The 20,911-nt window shown below is 38.7% G+C and overlaps 1 protein-coding gene across 2 annotated transcripts in view; it reads right to left on the bottom strand.

Moving 5' to 3' along the window:
- ADAMTS18 (ADAM metallopeptidase with thrombospondin type 1 motif 18) overlaps positions 1 to 20,911 on the bottom strand; it is a 159,524-nt gene that overhangs the window by 48,214 nt on the left and 90,399 nt on the right. For both annotated transcript variants that reach the window (XM_058279675.2, XM_058279676.2), the window contains exons 9-13: positions 14,894 to 14,989; positions 10,513 to 10,661; positions 4,888 to 5,060; positions 1,469 to 1,599; positions 560 to 683 (exon numbers count right to left, since the gene is read on the bottom strand). In XM_058279675.2, the coding sequence (XP_058135658.1) occupies positions 560 to 683; positions 1,469 to 1,599; positions 4,888 to 5,060; positions 10,513 to 10,661; positions 14,894 to 14,989 (673 nt within the window). The remainder of the gene's footprint in view (positions 1 to 559; positions 684 to 1,468; positions 1,600 to 4,887; positions 5,061 to 10,512; positions 10,662 to 14,893; positions 14,990 to 20,911) is intronic.

Raw genomic sequence — 20,911 nt, 5'->3', positions numbered from 1 at the left:
ATGCAGCTTTTCCAAGGTCTTACAGAGCTTGGATATCATGCACAGGAGTTATACTCTTTTTCCTAGAGGCCACAAAGTTTGAGAAATATTTTTTTGTTTTTTATTATCTACTAGAGAAACTCAGAGCCACGTATCCCCAACAGTGATACAGTGATAACAGAGAAAACTCAGCTCAAAAAAGTTCAATTTTACTCAAGATGTTTAAATAATTGTCTCAACTAGTAGTTCAATGTTGTGAGTATGGATCATCTAAGTTTCATAGTTTCTTTATCTGACAAATGTGGGGCATATGATACCCTGGCCAGCAGATTAAAACTCTAGAGTAGGAAAGCATTTTTAACACATTTCTGAGATGTTAAGGTATTGACAGACACCCTGACTCACCCCAGAAAACAACCTACCCACCCTTACTCTTACACAAGTGACAAAAGTCACCATCAAGTGTGTCATGTCAGACGGGCTAGTAAAAGGCTCAACCATATTTATCGTGATTTAAACTTGTTCAGTAGCAATGAAGGTGTTCTACCAGTGACAGCAATGAAATAGCAGCACATCTTACCATTTGCTTTATGCTGGTTGAGATACAGGCCTTTATAAAACTTGCAAGTTGTATTATCACCTTTGCAAATACCACATGCATCCAAAACTGCTTTAGAGCCAAGTTCATGATCACATCCCACTGGCTATGATGTTTAAAAAAAAAGGAGAAATATCAAAGATCTGAGAAGCCAGTGGCCAAGAATAACTAACAGGTACATGGTTTCCTACATTTATGGCATATTAGTTTTATGGTTAAGTTTGACTGGGGTTTAAAATTCTTCCTTTGCCATTACTAAATGCATGACTTGGGAAGTTATGTAACTTATAAGGCTTGGATTCTTCATCTGCAAAACTGGGGTAAAAAGTCACTGTTTCTACTAATGGCAGATGAGCATATTCAGGCCAGTTCTACCAGTAGAAACTTAAAGAATGCTAAACCACACACACACACATATCCTTAAAGGATTAAGAACCCACAAACAAACTAAAATATTAGTAAAAGAGGAAGTGAGTACCCAAAAAAAAGAGAAAAACAATCAGGAATAAATACTAGTGCCTCTTCAAAACATATTTGTGAGGTTCAAATCATACAGCAATTATACTTAATAAACTTAAAAAAAGTTTACTATATTTAAATTCTAATTTAACTTTTACAACTACTTCCTAAACCAGGATATCTTATCATCTGCATTCTATATATAGAAATTAAGTGAAAAGAGAAACTAAAACCTTGGATGGAATTTACACACAAACTAGGTAGGGATTTGGAGATGGTGTTCATATCCAAGGGAAAAGATTTGCTCTTTTTTTCCTAAGCCATCTGCTTTTCTCTAGACACAGAATCTCTTCCAACATTTCTCATGGCATATGTCTGATATGAGGAAATACAAACACAATCATACACCCAAAAGTAGGAATGATCTCTTACTTCACAAATCCCATCGATACAAACGTCATTTTTGTTTGGGGAGCATGGAGTTCCATCTTTCACCTTGCCAGACATTGCAAAAAAAAATTCAAAGTTCTCGGCTTTGCAATAGAGTTTACATCGATCTTCCTCTAGAAGCAAAGAGATCAAGACAGGACATGGTCAAGGGGAAAGTATATGGAAAATGACATAACCAACAAAGGGATGGATTCAATATATAATACTTAGAAAGCTATCATGATCTTGGGAAATGCTATGCACAGTTTTTTATAAATATACATATATATTTGCATATATGTATGGCTTTTAAAAATACGAAGCTAATTAAGCAACCCATATAAAACTGGTCTAATATTAATACATAAGAATTTTATTTTTCCAATCCTTAGTAATAGCTACCATACATATATGATTGGTAAGTGGTGTAGCTAGTCTACTTGATAATAAAATTTTAGGCTTTGCAGACCCTATGGTCAGACACTGAAAATATGTATATAAAGGGACGTGACTGTGTTCCAATAAAACTTTATTAAAGGAAAAATACAGGCCAGATTTGGCCAGTGGGCCACAATTTGATGACCCTGATTTAGGACATGAATTACTTTAGATATTTATTCAGTCTGTTAAGAGGAAAAGTTTTAACACTTCATAAAAAAGACATAGTCAATAATATTTATAAAATATACAGAGGAAAAACATATCCTAAAATAAAAAAGGAAGCAAATAAGGTTAACATGAAGAATAAAAAAATAACTTTTATTGACCATTAAGTCCCCAAAGAAGTTTCTGGTATAGCAGGCAAAAGAAAAAAAAAAAAAAAAAAGAGAGATTATTCTATTTATACAACTCTTGTTATCAGAAAGGAGTTATGAGCCAATTCCTCAAATAGAAAAACTTTTTCTTAGCCAGGAATTCCAGATGACGTTTCTCACATGAGACTTACACAGGCAACACTGAACAATATCCCTGACAACAGTTTTACAACAAATGCATAAACAGTTTGCAAATAGTTATACTTCATAAAACTCAATAAAAGAGGAAAAGAAGTTAAATTATTATGGCCTAAATATGCAAATGAATGGATGGCTTAACAGTTTTTCTCTCACCTAGGATTTGTTTAATAGAAGCTTTATGTAATGCCTCCAATTTCTTGCATATGAGATTAGTGAGTTTTCCTTGCACAGATTCCTGGGCAAATTTATGAATTCATCCATTAGAAATACAGAAGAAAAGAAAAAAAGATGATTTTTGTAGGACAAAGACTGTCTACCTTCATGAATAAAGTCTTCCCGTGTTCCTTGATAAACTGCAAGAATATCATAAGATTTTCAAATCATGGTCAGGCTCTTGATTCGAAGTATCAAAAGGAGAATAGAGAGGGACTAGAAGGCCTCAGTTTTTCAGTGTCTCTTCACTAAGATGAGAGCTTCTAAGGCTGGGGACTGTGTTTTACTCAATGTGCTCTCCTCTGTATCTAACAGTATCTCACATCCAATAAGTGCTCAGTAAACATCTGTTGTGTGAACATATGCAATTGCATTCTCCCTACTCAGTGAAAACAAATAGAATTAGTGTAAAAAAACTACCTTTGCAACCAAAAAGTATTTTACCAGTTACAGAATGCTTTTGCTCAACACTCTGCTTCTGTGTCGCCACAGAACCTATTTGAAGGATGACAACTGAACAGCCCCCGTTAATACTGTGCTTGAATGAAAGCTGTGACATGGGAAAGGTCAAGGAGTATCAAGGAAAACAAAGCAAAGAACAGGAGGGGAAGTGAGAGGCAGGACGACAGAGTTTTAGAGAAAGGATCATAGGTAAGAAATATGGGATTACAGGAGTCTACAGCAACAAGAAAATAGGCCTTCATATATCGGCAGTGGAAGTAGCTGCAACTATTCCATTTAACTATCCACAGGAACTTGCTGTATAGTATCGTTCCCAGACAGTTATTCAATACCTGGTAGAATGAAGAGCTTACTACTCACAAAGAGAACGCCCTTCCAGTGTAGACAGTTTATTTTATTTTAATTAATTTTATTTATTTATAACTCATAGGCACTAAATAAATATGAACCAAGTGAGGTATTAAGATGCTGGTGATGCAGATGTGCTGAGGCAGACAAAGGCTTCATCCTGTGATATCTATAATCTTACATGGAGAAAGAAAAAATGACCCCATAGTATTCATTCATGCAGTGATAAGAGCTATGAAAAATAAAACAGGATAGAGGTTCAGAGAATGACATAAAGGAAGAATCCTTTATATAGGCAAAGAAGGTCTCTCCAAGGAGATTATATGGTTAGGAAGTTCTTTGCCCTTGAATTAATTCTGTTCTCTGACACTATATCAAATACATCTAAACCCCTCCTATTTGGTATCTCCTCAAATTGTTGAAGGCAACCAATTTCTTTTCTATAGTAAACATCTCTTGGAACCTCATTGGTTCCTGTCTCTTTCCATGCTTCTGGACATGCAGTCATGGCCCCAACCAGAAGCAATGCTCCATAAAAAGTCTGGCCAGTAACAAGGAAAATTGTATTACCATTTCCTTTGATTTGGAGGCTCTAATTGCAATAGTGACATTTCTAATTATGCTAGCTTCCTTTTTGCCACTTGGTGATATTGGTTCATTTTGAGCTGTTACACAAAAACAGCCTACAGATTTACTATACATGAATTGCTTTCAAATCAAATCTACTTCCAACCTATACTTGTGCAGTTGGAGCTCTACATTTATCCCTTTTCAAGAGAGCATGGATGAGTTTTGGTAAATTAAGTGAATAGAAATGATGGGTTAAAATTTTTATAAAGGGAGCTAAACTAGAACAGTGATAGCTATTTCTCCATTTATTACTAAGTACATTAATGTTTCATGTTGTAACTATAAGAAATGTTCTGATATTTACAATAAAAACTAAATTAATTATAATGTAAAATATAAACTTAGCTTTAAAATATATATATTGGGGGGGGGTTCTTGTGTGTGTGTGTGTTTGCATACAGGCCTTCCCACATCTGTAATTATCTGACATGTCATTTCTGAGTATGGTGTTGCTATGGGGCATATATGGTTTCATGAGTTTTGGTCTGGACAATTCATACCAAATTCACTTAACATCCCTGGGAGACTAAATTGCTGAAATGTCAAAGGTAAATTTAGAAACACAAGTCCATTTCAAACACATGGACACTTTGGCTTAAAGTTGTGGGAGTAAATGGGATGTGTCCTGTGAAAAAAGATGTAGAAAAAGAAACAAAACCTATGGGACTGAAAGAGAAACCAGGCCAGGGCGGTCTGGGGAATGAAAGGTAAATGGTGAACCTTTATATAGATGCAGCCATTTCTTCTGTGCTGCTCATTCACATTGCTATCCACAAAGAGACATATTTATTTGAGTGTCAGAGAATGAGTTACCTTCCACTTTTGTATAGGGTTTCCACTGGTAGAACCACCCACGGAAAGGCTTGCTGTTATATTCTGCACACTGCTGGGCTCGAAAATCCAAGCTATTTTCACTACAAGGCTTGATGTTACACAGCTGATAAACACGGCTAGCACCTGGGCAGAACTTGCCACCATACTGAGGCCTAAAAACAAAATTAAAGAATTTTAATGTTTAGCAAAGTGTTCACTATTAGGTACAGACATTAATATAAGGTGGGGGAGGGGCAGTGCCACAGTTTATGCAGGGTATTACAGTTTATGCAGTGTAGACATTCCAGTCTATTACAGTTTATGCAGTGTAGACAGTCTCTTACAGGAGTGAGAACATGTAACAAACAACTTGCCACTTCCTATCTCCATGGCAGACCTAACTAATTTTTAATTTTTTCAGAAGTCCAACATGGCCTTGAAATCCTCCTCCGCAGAGCTCTAGGCAGTCACTATCCCTGCTCGTTCATTGGAATTGGTATGTTAGATCAACCTTACTTGCCATCCCTGATCAAACGGTTAGACACTTTCCTTAAAGGCTGTTTCCTGGAGGGCTATTCTTGACACTCATCGTATTCCCTCAGTTTGTTAGAGAAATCTGTAAACTCACCTAAATGCCCTTAGTAATGTCTTTGTGTGTGTGTGCTTGACCCACAAACACACACGCTCTATATGATGGCAGCAGAAGTGCCTCAAAAGCTGACCCAAGCTGCCTCTCCAACTTTTCTCCCGTTTCCCAACACTCTCATCATTTTCCTATACTATACCATTGCATGCTGTTATGAAGAAGCCAGGTCACAGGGGAGAAGTAGCAGGGAGCCCCTCTGTCCAGATGTCCAATTCCTGTTCTCCATACCAGCTTTGACAGGCATTGAACTGATGCTATGATTAACATCTGACTTGTGTTTTATTCAATAGATTCTAAACTTAGAGGTAAAACCATTCCCTTATTTTCATCTTCATGTTTGTTTGTTTTTTTAAACTTTTGCAGGTGGCCTAGACCATTCCTGCCAAGCACAATGGGAAATGGATTTCCAGAGCAAGGAATCTCATGAAGCAACCTCATTAAGGTCTTGGTAGACAGACTCCAATGTGCCAAAACCAGAAAGCCAAATTTTAAAAAAAGCAGAAACCAATCTAGAAACTACCACTAACAACCTACCAGCTTACTCCATTGCACAAAGCATTTGTTTCTTTTCATGCCTTTTTTTACCCAACTACGGTAAATTTTGATGCCAACATGTAGATTGAAAGGAGGTTCCAGGTTAAGAAATTTATGTGATTAAAATTCCTTGTCTCTTTTAGGAAGCACGAGTATGCTATAAAACACTCTCAGATTTGCTTCAGCATATTTTATCAAATCCCCCTATAACTGAATGTTAAAATGGATTCAACAGAAACGGGAAGTAGGACACTGCCAGGAGGAGATTTTATGCTTTTCAAAATATTCTGGAGCAACTACATGACCATGCAGCAGCCTTGTGCCAGATCAAATCCCTGAAGCATTTAGAAATCCTTAAAGTACCATACAATATCCTCAGTATTACCCTGGTCCTCGTTAGAAGGTACATTTACAACTAATTTCTCAGTTTAAGACTTTCTGTCTGAGATTTTATAAATAGCCCTCATTTGGACTAGTTCTCCCCAATAAAGTGAAAGAGGACCACATGTGTTACTTTTCAATTCATAGAGGCTGCAACATGGAAAAGCCCTCAAGGCTCATATAGCTGTCCCCTAGTTTGAGAGATGAAGGGAAAAACAGCTGAGAGAGCTCACAAAACTTGCTGAATGAAGGTCACACAGCAAGAAAGAGAGCAGAGAAAAACTCAGATCTTTGTCTGTCCAGGATTCTTTATGCTCTCTTCTCTGCCTGCATATAAGGGAGTGAGGCAGGAGGGAAAGGAGCGGAAGAGAGGCAGTAATTCACAATGGTTAGGGTTTGGCCAAGGGTTTGGCTTGATTAGGCAATTTTATTTAACCTCTTCCTCTGTAAAATGGCAACAGTTGGGATGGTTGAACTGAGATAATAATCTTGTCAAGAATTTAGGACAGCGTCTAGGACAGAGTTAGCACGAATAAATGGTAGCTATTTAAAAATCCTATTATACTTACTTGTTAAATGCCCACACCATATTGGGCACTATGCTATATAGCTTTTACATCCTAAGGTATTTCATGTTTCATTATGGAATAAGGTCAGAGTGATCAAAGTAACAAAGGGCAAGAATTTGGACTTTTTCACCAAGTCCTTAAATACAGACATACTTTTCTGCAGCTTTAAACATGAGTGTTAAGATAAATTAAGTGAAAAATTCTACAGTAGCATCCCTTGGTGTAATAAATTCTTTATGATTGGAAACAAAATTATAATCAGTCAGGAAACAAATTTCTAGGCCCAGGTTTTTGCCTTTACATTACACTGCTATAAAGTATAGTCATTGTTTTGCTTACAAACGGTTATATCGTTGGTTGGTTGGGTGACCAGCAGCATCGCTTGGGTAGCTGAGCTAGCTCGCTGGCTCGCTTCCTAGGCCTCCATGACTTTCTCGATAAGAAAATATGACAGGGCAGATGCAGAAATCAGTATTTTTATAGCACCCTTGGTGATTCTTGATAAGCAGCTGAGCCTGGAAATTACTGGTTGAAAAATGAACCACAGGTTTGATTCAATCATTATTCTGGAACCATGACTTTATTCCTGGCTCCACCTGTTAAAGTGCATTAGAGAAAGTGGTACATTTTTCTTTCTCAACTAGACTCACTGTTTTTGGAAAGTTCTAGAATGCTTTAACACATGACTATTAAGTTTCTTGAACGCAGTTTATAGGAATTTCGTTAGGCCCTCTGAGAGTATAATAACTGAGTAGTCAAGGAATCAGCAAAAACAGTAAAAGCCTAAGACTGACATTTCAGTCTTAGCCTGCCATTTTCAGGGTGGTGTCCTGGGCAATTATGGCTGCTCTGTCTGGGCCCCTCTGCCTCCCATTACCCTCTGTAAAATAATCAGATTGGACAACAGGTTTCAACTCATGTGCCAGTTCCAGCCTGACTGGAAGCAAATGCTGAAGAAATGTTTTGAGAAGGTTCCTGAAGCATTGTAGGCCTCAGTAGAAAATAGTGCCTGGATCAGTTAAAAATGTCTGGACGTGGGAAAAGAAGGGCTGCAAGTGCCTGATTTTGGTGATTCCAGAACCAGATAACTTTTACACTGCTTTGAAGCTCAAAAGTTTGATAAACCCATGAATCAGCCAAGAATAATTCATATTTTTATGAAATACTAATAAAATATGTTCTGGAAAAACCATCATTACTGTATGTGAAATAGAAAGCTCACGCTGATTCTCACATGAGAAAATGAAAATGGTTATGCAGAGTGACGTGAACACAACCAAAAGTTTAAACTGAAGCAAGAAAAAAATCAGTGACTTGAAATAGGGGAAAAAACAACTTTACTACAACAAAGTACAATAAGAACAGAGAGCAATTAATTCAACTGTCTTGGGACAGCCAATCACCGACTTGTTTTATTTGTGACTTCATGCATAGTTAAAGTAAACACTGTTCTGATTAGCCTTAATCTTGTTTAAAATGATGAAACTGCACCAAGTGGATTAATTCTTTTAGTGATTAATTCTTTAATTAAGCATCCCTAAAATTACAATGTGATATTTCCATGCAAAAAGCCTTATTACAACAAGAGTTCTCAACCCCACAGATATGAGAGAGGTTTTAATTTAAATCTCAGGGGTGTCATTCATGTACTTTACCAGCAGAGCTATCAAATTAGGTAATCTATTTCTTTCTTGGGAAAATATCTACATTGTAAAATGCTGTGATGTATGAAAACCAGATCCATGAAATATGCTGCAAAAATGTAAGTAATATAATGATTTGAACAATTCTCTCTGAGACACAGGCTACTCTCAAAGCATCAAGAGGGTAGTTTTAATAATCTGGTAAAAGTTATAAATGCATGGCAAGCACCCTTACATTGTACCCAATTACTGGGTCTGATTAGACCAGTGATTCTCAAACCAGAGGTGAATCTGTCCCCAGGGACATATGAGACACTTTTAGTTGTCACAATTGGGGAGGGAGGTACCAGTGGCCTCCTAATGGGCAGAGGCCAGGCATGCTGTTAAACATCCTGCTTGCACAGGGCAGCCCCCTACAACGAAGACTATGGGGCCTGAAATGTCAATAGTGCCCAGGTTATGAACCCCTAGATGAGACTGAGATGTCCCCTAGCAAACCATGGTCAAATGATCTCAAAACCTCACTGGTATTTTGGAACAAATAAGCCCTTTTCTCCAATTCAGACTGCTGACTCAGTCAAAGCACCATTTTTCTCCTTTAAACATTTCTTTTGTTCTATTTCACTATTTCTTTTAATCCGCAATTTATCACCTTTTGTGAGCACTTTACAAATTTTAACTTCAGGGATGCAAGTACTACGTTGTCCCTTCTACAAATGAGCACCTGAGGTGGGGAGAGTGAATTGCCCTTGGCCACACAGCTAAGGAAGGGGCCCAGCCAGGGCGCAAGCTCAGGCTGTGAACCTCCCTGCTATGCTAACCACTCAAATCTTGTTAGAAAATTTAATTCACTCTTTCCCAAGATCCTATCACATTCTTTTCATTCTATTGCCCTCCACAACTCTCCCAAGTCCAGTTTCATCACTGAGACCTCTGGCCATTTCTTATGAAAGCTGACCCTCTGTTTCCGGGTTCTGGTGCACTAGGGCTGAGGAAGACACAATCCACATGGACCTTGGAATACTTTGTTGAATGCCCAGTGTGTCAGGTGTTCAATAAATAGAATTTCTAATCCTCCCCAAAGCTTCCAGGATAAGTACTATCATCTCCATTTTATACATTAAATCCAAACTCAGAACTCAGTTGGCTTTTCCAAGGCCACATGGTTATAACTGGCAGAAGTGGGGTGTGGACTCCTATTTTTCTAACTCTGGACTCTTGTACTTCACCTTATTGATAGGAAAATGAACAACTTACCAAGGTTTCACATGAAAGTGGATAAAAGTAACATAAAACTCTTCCCACATTCACAGGGTATATATAGACTGGAGTTCATGGGCCAATTTCAGTCTTTAAATGTTTTGATTATTTCTCCCAGTATTTTTTAAAAAATTGAAATCATTGTCAATATTTTAAAAATTTGGAAATTCCACACACTACATTTTTTTTGGAGTTCTGGTTTCTCCTGAAAAGTCAGGGAGATCTGTCAACACGTGTTGATGTACATTCCCGCATTGCAAAAATCAGCATACTTTCTCCAGTTCGCCAGTTTGAGAGACACACACGGTTCACCAGCCAATAGCGCAGGCATCTGATGGCGTGATCGTGTAGCCGCAGTTCAGATGAACACAGAAGCTCCAACTTAGCAGTCCTTGAACATCATATTCACACTCAGCATAACTCTGTTGCAGTAGTTTTGCTTTTTGCCCCCATCCCCTCCTTCCAGTGCCTTTAGCCTTTATAGGCAAACAACAAAACTGTTGATTACCATAAAGAAGCAGGAGGAAACCACCCTTAAAAATAGTTGCAGACTAATGGTTGTATGGACACTGACTTCCCCCTGGAGCCTTACTTGGGGTTGTTGCAATGTCTCTCCTGGTACTTGACTCCTCCGCCACAGGTCCTGGAACATTCTGACCACTTGGACCAGGTGGACCACTGGCCATGGATGGGCCGGGGCCCGTGTTCCCCGAACTTTACACACTGGCCTCGCCGACACCACTGTGAAAAGAGTGTGCGACATGGTTCCTGTCAGAGACCACTGGGAAAGCACAAGGAGATGTAAAACCTGTCTGGTCATGGGAAAAACAAGCCTGCTGGCAAATAGGAAAGGGCATGGCAACTGGAGAGAATTCCTTCCCTTCCTGCACTTCATGAACACCTGGTTCCCTGGCATTTACCTCGTGCGTTTTGAAAGCTTGGCATCTAAAGAAGAGGTGACTACCACTAGCAGGCTCAGGATTATATGCTTTGTGATCTCTCCAGGTGAAACATTCAGGTAAGATGCCCCGGGACAGGCCAGGTAGTCAACAGATAAGATTACAACAGAGCCTCCCCTGAACAACTGGGCTCACTTACTGGAGAAACAGTTTTTAAGATCTTAACACAGAATTTATCATTTTGAGTATTAACTCATCTCAAAAACAGATTCAACCATGCACACGTTATATTTTTGTTTATTCCAAACCATCTCTATGGGACATTTTTTTATGAAACTAACTTTGTCTGCACAAATTCTGCTCTTCAGATAACACCCTTTGTCCTTTTGCTTTGTGCAAAAGGGTCCTCCCTTCAGAACCTTAAGGGGCTCAGAATGTCTTTGATAAATTAGCTCTGGGTCTTTCATTGGTGAATGATCTGCTCCAACTGGGGCAGGAGCGTTTCCTGCCCTAGCCTTCCCATTTTAGTTCTCCTTTGTAATACATTCCATGCTTCGTTGGTCATCTCGCTCCGTGGGGGTTGTATTAGCCTCTGGTAGTGGGGTTTTTCAGCGGTGCTTTTATTATGAGCAAGTTCTGCATGACTTAGCGTAACTGCACACTTTCCTAAAAGCCTCTGCAATTAGAGCCAAAGGGCTGGGGTTTGGGCCCCGCCAGGTTTTGCTGAGGAGCAGGGGTTCGGTTACAGAACTGCGGAGAGGCTGTTTGACTTTCAAATCTTCACTTTTCCCCCATGATACATTTGGCTTCGTGGCTGTTGATTGTGTGGCTTGGTTGCTAGTGCACTTTGTCTAGGTTAAGATATTGCTTCCTTTCTTCAAGTTCTTGCCATGTACCGATTAATTCTTGTTTTTAATTTTTCTTTTCCCTGGATTAATTGCTATTTTGGACTTGGCACGATATCACGTAGCAATTGTTGAGAACGTTTTGGGGGAAAGTGATCAGTTGTTTGAGGATTTTTGTCTACCAAAGCCACACATCTTTCCTACCTGGAATCTCTGAGCTCAATACCCGAAACAAAACAGCAGCAGCAGCTCCAGGTTCTCTATTCAGTTGGCTCTATAATACGCCCCAGCTTTGCAAGCAGCAGTATAGCATACCGCCTTCCTCAAAAGTTTAGGCTTTAAAAACTTACTATCCCCTTTCTCAGGTTTGAGAGAAACTTAGCAAAGAAATATGAAGCAGCTTGCTCAGTGCCACACAGCTATAGAAGTATTTACACAAGTAGCTGAGACTGGCTTTAAACCTGAGCCAAAGCTCCTAAAAAAAGGGGACACAGGTCACATCACCTCAGAGGCCAGTTACCAATGTATTTCAACTCCAATATCATTTCTTTTTTAGAAATCAGTTTCTCACCATCTGAATCATTCGAGTTATTTGACTTTATTTCAATATCCACCATGATATTGGGCTAGACTGTTGCTCTTTTGCTTTTTTGAGTCAGTGTAGAAATCAGGAATATATAGAAATATACTCACACATGTATACACAGAACTTTACATATAAAATGTAGAATATAAAACTAATAACTGATGTAAAATTTTATCTATTCATTCAAACATATGTATTTCTGGTGCTGCTTCTAACTTAAAATGATTCCATGGCCATGGCTTAGGCAAATACCTGACTCCAGATAAATGTATGAGGCTTTCATACTCACACATTTACTGAGGATTCATGGTACAAATATCCCCGAAGGTTCAAGGCCTGGAGAGGGCAGGGGAAAGGATTCAGTTGAGTTCTAGTTAAAAACAAACAAAATAAACAACCAAAACTTTGAGCAGTTGCTACTCTGTGCCAGACACTAGGGATAAAACATAGATAAAGCTTGGCCCTGGCTAAACTCTATTAGAGCTAACTGTCTAATATAAATACCCTATTGCATGCCCTAGTGAAGAAAGACTCCGAGGAACATAGACACAAATGCTGTAACTATAAGACTGGGGTAATGGATGGAACTTATCAGGATATTCTCTATTGAGGGCAGCCTTCTAGCTGGGGACTTTTCTCCAATATATACGTATAGCCCTGGTTCTTTAAAATACGTAGGGATGGGAAGCAGATGTAGCTCAATTGGTTGAGTGTCTGCTTCCCAGGTAAAAAGTCCCATGTTTGATCCCTGGTACCTCCTAAAAACAAACAAACAAAATGGAAAAACTAACTCTCATTGGGCAGTGGATGCAGCTCAGTGACTGCGTATTTTCTTCTCATATATAAGGTCCTGAGTTCAATTCCCGGTACCTCCTTAAAAAAAAAAAAAGAGGGGTCAAAGAGGAATGGGGAGCTAGACATCTGATTTCTCATTCCTGGTCTGAAATGTCTCATGTATTATTAACTAAGGTCTAAATCCAGGAGCACTGTAGTCCCTATAGAACTTAGATCCCTGGTGTATTTATGTAACAAACCGTAGGCCTACGTCATTTTTCACTGCTCTCATTTCTTATACATTTTTTTCTACTTTCCCTCTTATGTTTCATACTCTTGCCTTTTAATAAGAAGAAACTGAATACCCTTTAGTCTCCAAGTTTTAAGCTATAATCTTTGGTCCTCTAAAAATAAAAATGGCTTGAGCAGCATTTATATTTTCAATTATTCATTTTATTCATTGTTTTGTATGGTCACAATGAAAATACTCAACATTTCAGTGAGTATCCTTATTGGAATTTTCTAGGACTTCATCAAAATATCAACTATATCTGAATAAAATTTTATAGCTGATTAAAATTGCCTATAATTCTACAATTTTTAAAATGTTGATTTTCTTTAAAATAAAAAAGTTTAAATTATAAATATTTTAAGAAGCATTAATTAAGCACCTTAATAAATATCCAAAAAGGCCTGCTGAACACTCATTCATTTTCATGTTCCTGTGGCTTTGTCTCTTTGGTTTGTCTTTCTCCAAGAAGTCTTCCCTTTCTCTCATCCACCTGGAGAACTTCAGTTCAAACTCCAAGGTCCCTCTTAGTGCACAATTCATTGTAGCTCTTCTTCGGTGCATGCCAAATCCTGAGCAAGATTCATTTCCTATTCATCTGGACTTCAACTGCAACTAAGTGCTTTAAATAAGGTATGTGGAAAAAGAGTTACTGGCCTCTGCACACATCTCCCCACTGGACGGTGAACTCATAAAGGGATAGGACTGAGATTTCTTTATCTCTATCTCCAGAGTCTCAAGTTCCCGATATCTAGTATTCAATAAATTAGTGTGGAGGTGAGTTAATTTAGAATGACCAAGTCTTCTTGTGGGCTTGAGCTGCCTTGAAAGAGCCAATGACAGAGATTAGCAAATCTGTAACCTCTCTTCCTCTATCATCATTCATGTGTCTATATCCCAGTCTTTAACACGAAATCCCCAAATCTAGATCATTTACAGCTTTCCCAAGTGCACCTTTCCCTCTAGACTGTACTAGGAAAGAGGAAAGACAATAGAAACTAATACATGGAAGCTCTTCAATGAAAACATGGTTCTTCATGTGGAGTCTTCAGGTTGAAGATGTGCAGTAGTAAAAGATTTTCTGGTACAGTATCCATGGAGATGTCTCTTACTCTTCAATAACCATAAGTTTTGTGAATCTACCAAGCATGTCAGAAGCTTAAGAGCAGGTCCAATAAGATGCGTGGCACAGGCTGCGTTGTGGAGGGACAGTCACATTTCTTTGGCACTAAAGGGGGACACCTGATCCTGAGGCTTTTACCTACTGTCATTAAGTATAAAAGGCAAATGGTATATAGTGAAACCTACTTACTTATTGAAACAAAGAATATTTTTATTCAAGCTGCCATCTCAAAAAGGAAAACAACTATAAAATGAAACTAAAAAAAAAATCTTCTTGAACAACTGTGTTAACTTACTTACATTAGCATGAAATTTTATAAAAGCTGCTGGTTATTCTAAAGAAAAATCAGAATATATATGCAGCCAAGGCATTCCATTCTAAGGTCACAGTAAAAATAGTTTTGGTTCTATGTCTTATCAAGTTTCTAGCAATAAAAACTAACAAGTATGCAGTTTACCATACTCAAGCCACACACGGTCCCTTCTGCTGCAGGCATAAACTTGGTCTCACACCTGTGGCCCACTCGGTGGCACCAAAGTGATTTGCATATGTCCTGCAAGGAAAGAAAGGACTGGTAAAGGTGATGATACAATAAAAATGAAAACAATGTTCTTATCTACCATATTATAATCTGAGGTGGTTTATGGAATCAGACAAATTATCCAGGAAGTGGAGGTAACTGGTAAAGTTGGTGGTAGCACAATAAGCAGGATCCCGGCAACTGTGTAAGGAGGAAGCTTCACACTTCCTGCATATTCATGTGAGCTTAGTAATGACTGGGAGGCAACATCAGTTACTTTAGAGAACAATGACATAAAAACTAGGAGACCTGGATTGTAATGATAACAACAACCAGTGTAGCACAAGAGGCCAAGACTGGAAATCAAGCAAGACGCATTCACACACTTGTCCTAGAATTTCAGGTTACATGCTCTATGGTTATGTCATAGAAATTCTTTAAGGTATATCTTCCTCTTCTGTAAAATAGTGATACTAGTACTGGCCTCTCTAGAGGTGTTCTGAAGGAAAAATAGGATCATACATTTAAAACGATTACTTTGCCTGGCACACAATGTTCTTCAAAATATCAGCTGTTAACATCATCTCTATCTTGTTTCTATCTTCTTCAGTTTTATTGCCATTTTCAAGCATTTACAGAATTTAATTCTTACACTAGATCTATGAAATAATTTAATTCTTGCACTTGACTGTGGTAGGCAGAATTGTGGTCCCTACAAAGATGTCCATGTCCTAAACCTCAGAATCTATAAATATATTAGTTTACATGGCAATGGGGAATGAAATTTGTAGGTGGAATTAAGGTTATTAATCAGCTGACCTTAAAACCCAGGGTAACAAGCCTGGGTTTTCCAGGTGGGCCCAATGTAACCATAGGGTCCTTAAATGGGAAAGGAAACAGAAGATAACCAGAAAGATGTCAATGTGTGAATGGCTCAGCTGGATGTAGCTGGCTTTGAAGATGCAGGAAGGGAGCCCTGAACCAAGGATTGTGGGAAGCCTCTAGGAGTTGAAAAGGCAAACAAATGAATCCTCCTGTAGAGCCTCCAGAAGGAACACAGTCCCGCTGACACCTTGATTTTAGCCCAGTGAGACCCATGCTGGCTCCTGACTTCTAGAACCCTGAGATACTAAATTTGTATTGTTTTAAGTCTCTAAAGTTGGTAGTCCTTTATCACAGCAGCAGCAGGAAACTAATACTAACAGCCTTTTATAGAAGAGGAGAGTGGCAAGCTACTGGCCTTTTTAAAGTACAAAGTCACACAGCTAGCAATTGTCAAAGGCAGGACTCATGCTGGCCTGATTCCAGAGGCCAGGTTCTTACCCACTGCTCTGGACCTGGATTTGCCATTAACAGATGTTGGAAAGCTCTCAACTTCTCCAGACCTTAGTTCCTCATGGATAAAGTAAGGGATCTGAACCAGATTCCTTCTGGCACAAACATTTGAAATGGCTGTTCAGAATTATGTCACTAATAGAATGTCAAAATCATTAAGTATCAAAATGATCCCATTATGCTTGCCACATTCTATTTACTAAGGTAGAAATGTGAACACAAGCATTTAGGGAAAATACTAATAATCTGGGAGGAAAAAAAAAATGATTTTTGCGGTCACTTCTTGCAACCCTGAAAATTCAATTAACCAGGCACCCAATTCCCCAAGTATTCCAATTAATATAGATTTTACAGTTAGAAAATATGGCAAGAACATGCTTAGAGATATTTCACAAAAAGTTTTCCACAGGACTAAGAAAAGAAAACACAGAGAAACCAGAGATATGTGCAGTAGTGAGTCTGGCCTTTTAGACCATAGAATTCTTTCCTCAAAAGAGAATGGAAGGATATTTATAAGGGAAAATGTTGAATACGCTGAGGAAAAAAAATCCAGGGAGGTCCTGCTTGGAAATACCACCACCAGCAACCCCAGGTTGCACACACTCACTCACACACCATTTCCAGAGGTCAAAAGAGCTCATAAGACAAAATATAGAAAAGTTTCTCAGGGAAATGGGACCTGCCATAGGACATAGGTAGAAGGCATAAGTGACCTCCCAACAAGCGAATCAGAGCCATCATCTCTTGTAAGATCTCTGGTTTGAGGGAATCAATTAATGTGGAAAATGGAGCCGTCTACATTAAAATGGAGGAATGAGAGGTAACCCTTGAAGTGCCCAAAGCCAAGGCTAGAAAGGCTTTCAGGATTAAATTGTTTTCCTTCTCACAGCCAGGGGAAAGCCAGAACCCTCACCCATAGCCTTTGTGGCAACTACCATAATGGCCCCAGGGCAGACCAAAGAAACAGAGGCCTAGACTCCAAAGTCAATGCCAGGCCACAGGGCTAAGAATCGGGCAGTTCACGTGGACCAGGGAAACAAAACAAAGCGAAAAACACAGGGATTCTAGAGTGAAATAAGACAGGCTGTGTGAACATGTTATTTCTTCTGTGGTGAAGTGCAGAAGTCAAACATAATTATAGGCAACTACATGCTTTGATGACCATGAAAGCTCTCTGAGCAAGCTGCCTTTCAAAGTAAACAGAAAGGGGAGTTTGTACTTTTCTGTTTGTTCCTCTCCCCCACCCACCCCATTATATTCAATGAACCTTTCGTTATCTATAATTCTCAGAACTTAAAGTCATAATTTAAGGGATAAAAGCAACCAAAGACTCCAAGGTCCCTTTGGATATGATTTTTTTTTCCTGAAATAAACAATGTTCATAAGGAAGGAGCCTCAGCTCTACAGTATTTTATCCTGTCATTCACTGGCCGTGTTTGTTCACCAGCTGTATTCCACAGGAGGCCTGTCCCTTCAAGTGAACTGTGATAAATGAAATTGTTCATGATTTTTGCAAATCAACTTTTCTGAAGCATCTCAGATTTAACACACCCAAAACAGAATTCCTCATCTGTACCCCAAAACCTGCACTATGTTAAGCCTTCCCCTATCATCCTTTACCACACCTCCAAACTTCCAGTTGCCCAGGTAAAAAATGTTGGAGTCACCTTTGACTACTCCATTTCTCTCATTCTCCCAGAAAATCTTCCACTATGACAGGGAATTGTATTGGCTCTACATTCAAAATACTTCCAGACTATGAACAATTAACACCCCTCCATTGCTACCATCTGGTTCCAAGCCATCTCTCCTATGGATTACTGCCTCACCCTCCTCACTAGCCTGCCTGCTTCCAACCCCACCCCCTATCTCTACCAGCTTATTCTCAACACTGTAACTAAAGCTGCATTCCCTGATATGGTAGCCACTAGCCACACATGACTATTTACATTTGATTTTAAATGAATTAAAATGAAATACAGGGAAACGGACTTTGGCCCAGTGGTTAGGGCGTCTGTCTACCATATGGGAGGTCCGCGGTTCAAACCCCGGGCCTCCTTGACCCGTGTGGAGCTGGCCATGCGCAGTGCTGATGCGCACAAGGAGTGCCGTGCCACGCAAGGGTGTCCCCCGCGTGGGGGAGCCCCACGCGCAAGGAGTGCGCCCATGAGGAAAGCCGCCCAGCGTGAAAAGAAAGTGCAGCCTGCCCAGGAATGGCGCCACGCACACTTCCCGTGCCGCTGACGACAACAGAAGCGGACAAAGAAACAAGACGCAGCAAACAGACTCAGAGAACAGACAACCAGGGGAGGGGGGGAAATTAAATAAATAAATAAATCTTTAAAAAAAAAAAAAAAGAAATACAATTAAAACTTCACTTCCTCAGTTACCCTAGCCACGCTGCAAGGGCTCAATCAGCCCATGTGGCTAGTGGCTGCTACCACATTGGCTAATGCAGAATATTTCTATCATAGCAGAAAGTACTACTGGAGAGAGTTGATTTACAGTGATCCTTCCAAATCCAGTCAGTCAGATCATGTCACTTCTTAGCTCAAAACCACACAATGGCCAGGCATATATAATCAAGTTTCTTTTACCTCTCTGACCTCATATTCTCCCAGTTGACCTGTTCCTCACTCTACTCTAACCACAGTAGCATCCTCGATGATCTGCAAATACCTCAAGCTTGCTTCCTTCTTGGGTCTTTGCCACAGCTGTTCTACTTCCCTCAGCTTTCTGCAGAGCTAACTCTCCCTCATCTCCTTCAAGTGTTTGCCTAAATTTCACCTTCCCAGTGAGGTCTCCTGTGACCTCATGATGAAAAACTTCAATTTCAGCAGCTGATGCTTAGTCGGCCTCCCAATTTCCCTTACCCTTCTCCACCTTTATTTAGCACTTGTGAGTTTCTAATTTACATTTTATTATTTACATTTATTGTGCATTGTCTGTCTTTCCCATTAGAACGTCAATACAAGGGCAGTGGATTTTGTTTTTCTCTGATGTATACCAAGCATCTAGTACAGACCTGGGCAATATGAGGCTCAATAAATACTTCTCAGTAAATTAATATAAGAAAGAAAAGTGTTGTATTTATAATAGTGTTCACTTGTATAAGAGACTGTGAAATCCTTAAAAGTCTTCAAGAATCAAAGAAATGTGAAAGGACCTCAAAAAAAAAAAAAAAGGAGAATATGCTCCAAAAAACATTGGGTGCTGCTGCTAAAAGTCTTCTGTGAATTATTTTACAGGATCATTATAGTGACCCTCTGAGGTAGATATGAGTATTTTCTTCATTGTACCCATGAAGAAACTAGAGGCTCAGAGAAGTTAAGTAAATTCTCCCAACTTACCTTAGCAGGTAAATCTCTGATTAGTTGGGGGAATTTAAAAAGTAATGGTCACCTTGAGTTGACACTAGCACCATTTTAAAAATCTCTTTATTGGAGTATAATGTATTACAACGACATGTATCCATTTTAAGTGTACAGCCTGATGAGTTTTGATGTATACACCACTGTAAATATCACCACAATCAAGAAAGAACATTTTCATCACCTCAAAAAATCCCCTCATGCCCTTTTCTGGTAAATTCCTTACCCAGAAGCAACCACTATTCTAATTTCTATCACCATAGAGTAGTTTTATCTATTCTTAAATTTCATTTATATGGAGTCTTAGAGTATGGGTTCTTTTATATATGGTTTTATTTTGCTCAGCATGTTTTTACTCATCCATGTTTTTGTATGGATCGATAGTTTTAAATTGATGAATAGAGTATGAATACACTAAAATTTGTTTATCCATTCACCTTTTGATAGACATTTGGGTTGTTTCTAGCCTTTGGCTCTTATGAACAAATCAATAACTAAGAACATCCTTGGACAAGTCTTACTGTGAACACATGTTTTTATTTCTTTCAGGTAAATACCTTAGAGTGTATTTGCTGGGTCAGGGGGCAGGGGCATGTTTAACTTTATATATTTTAAATTTTTTTGTCTCTTGTTTAAAGATACATAGATAAATTAATTTTTAAAACCTGCCAAACCATCCATTTTCCAAAGTGATTATACCACAACACTATGAATATAATTAACACTACTGAATTCTGTATTTGAAAGTGGTTAAAATGAGAGATTACGTTGTATATATGTTACCAGAATAAAAACAAAAATATTGAATTGTTAAAAAAAAAATGGTGTCATGTTACACTCTCATAAGCAATATATGAGATTTCTAGTTGCTCCACATCTTTGATGGCATTAGGAGTTGGTAGTATTTTTGCCTTTGTTTTTATTTTCTATTTTTTTGACTTGACATTTTAGTGGTACTCATCCCAGTGTGTGCACAGTGGTACCTCACTGAGCAATATATTTCATATTTTCTTAATAATTTATATTGAACACCATTTCATGTTGACTATTTTCTATCTTCTTTTATGATGTGTAATTTAAGTCTTTCACTCTTTTTTTGGATAGAGGAATTGTCTTAAGTGCCATTTTATATATTTTTTGGGGTAGATAATAGGAAAGGCAGTGTAGCATAATGGTTAAGAGTGTGTATTAACCAGTTCCAATCTTAGTTCTGCCACTTACCAGTTGTGAAAACATGAACAAAACACTT

This window comes from Dasypus novemcinctus, chromosome 18 (genome assembly GCF_030445035.2).
Source record: "Dasypus novemcinctus isolate mDasNov1 chromosome 18, mDasNov1.1.hap2, whole genome shotgun sequence".
Taxonomy (NCBI): Eukaryota; Metazoa; Chordata; class Mammalia; order Cingulata; family Dasypodidae; genus Dasypus; species Dasypus novemcinctus.
This window is presented reverse-complemented; position numbering and strand designations above follow the sequence as displayed.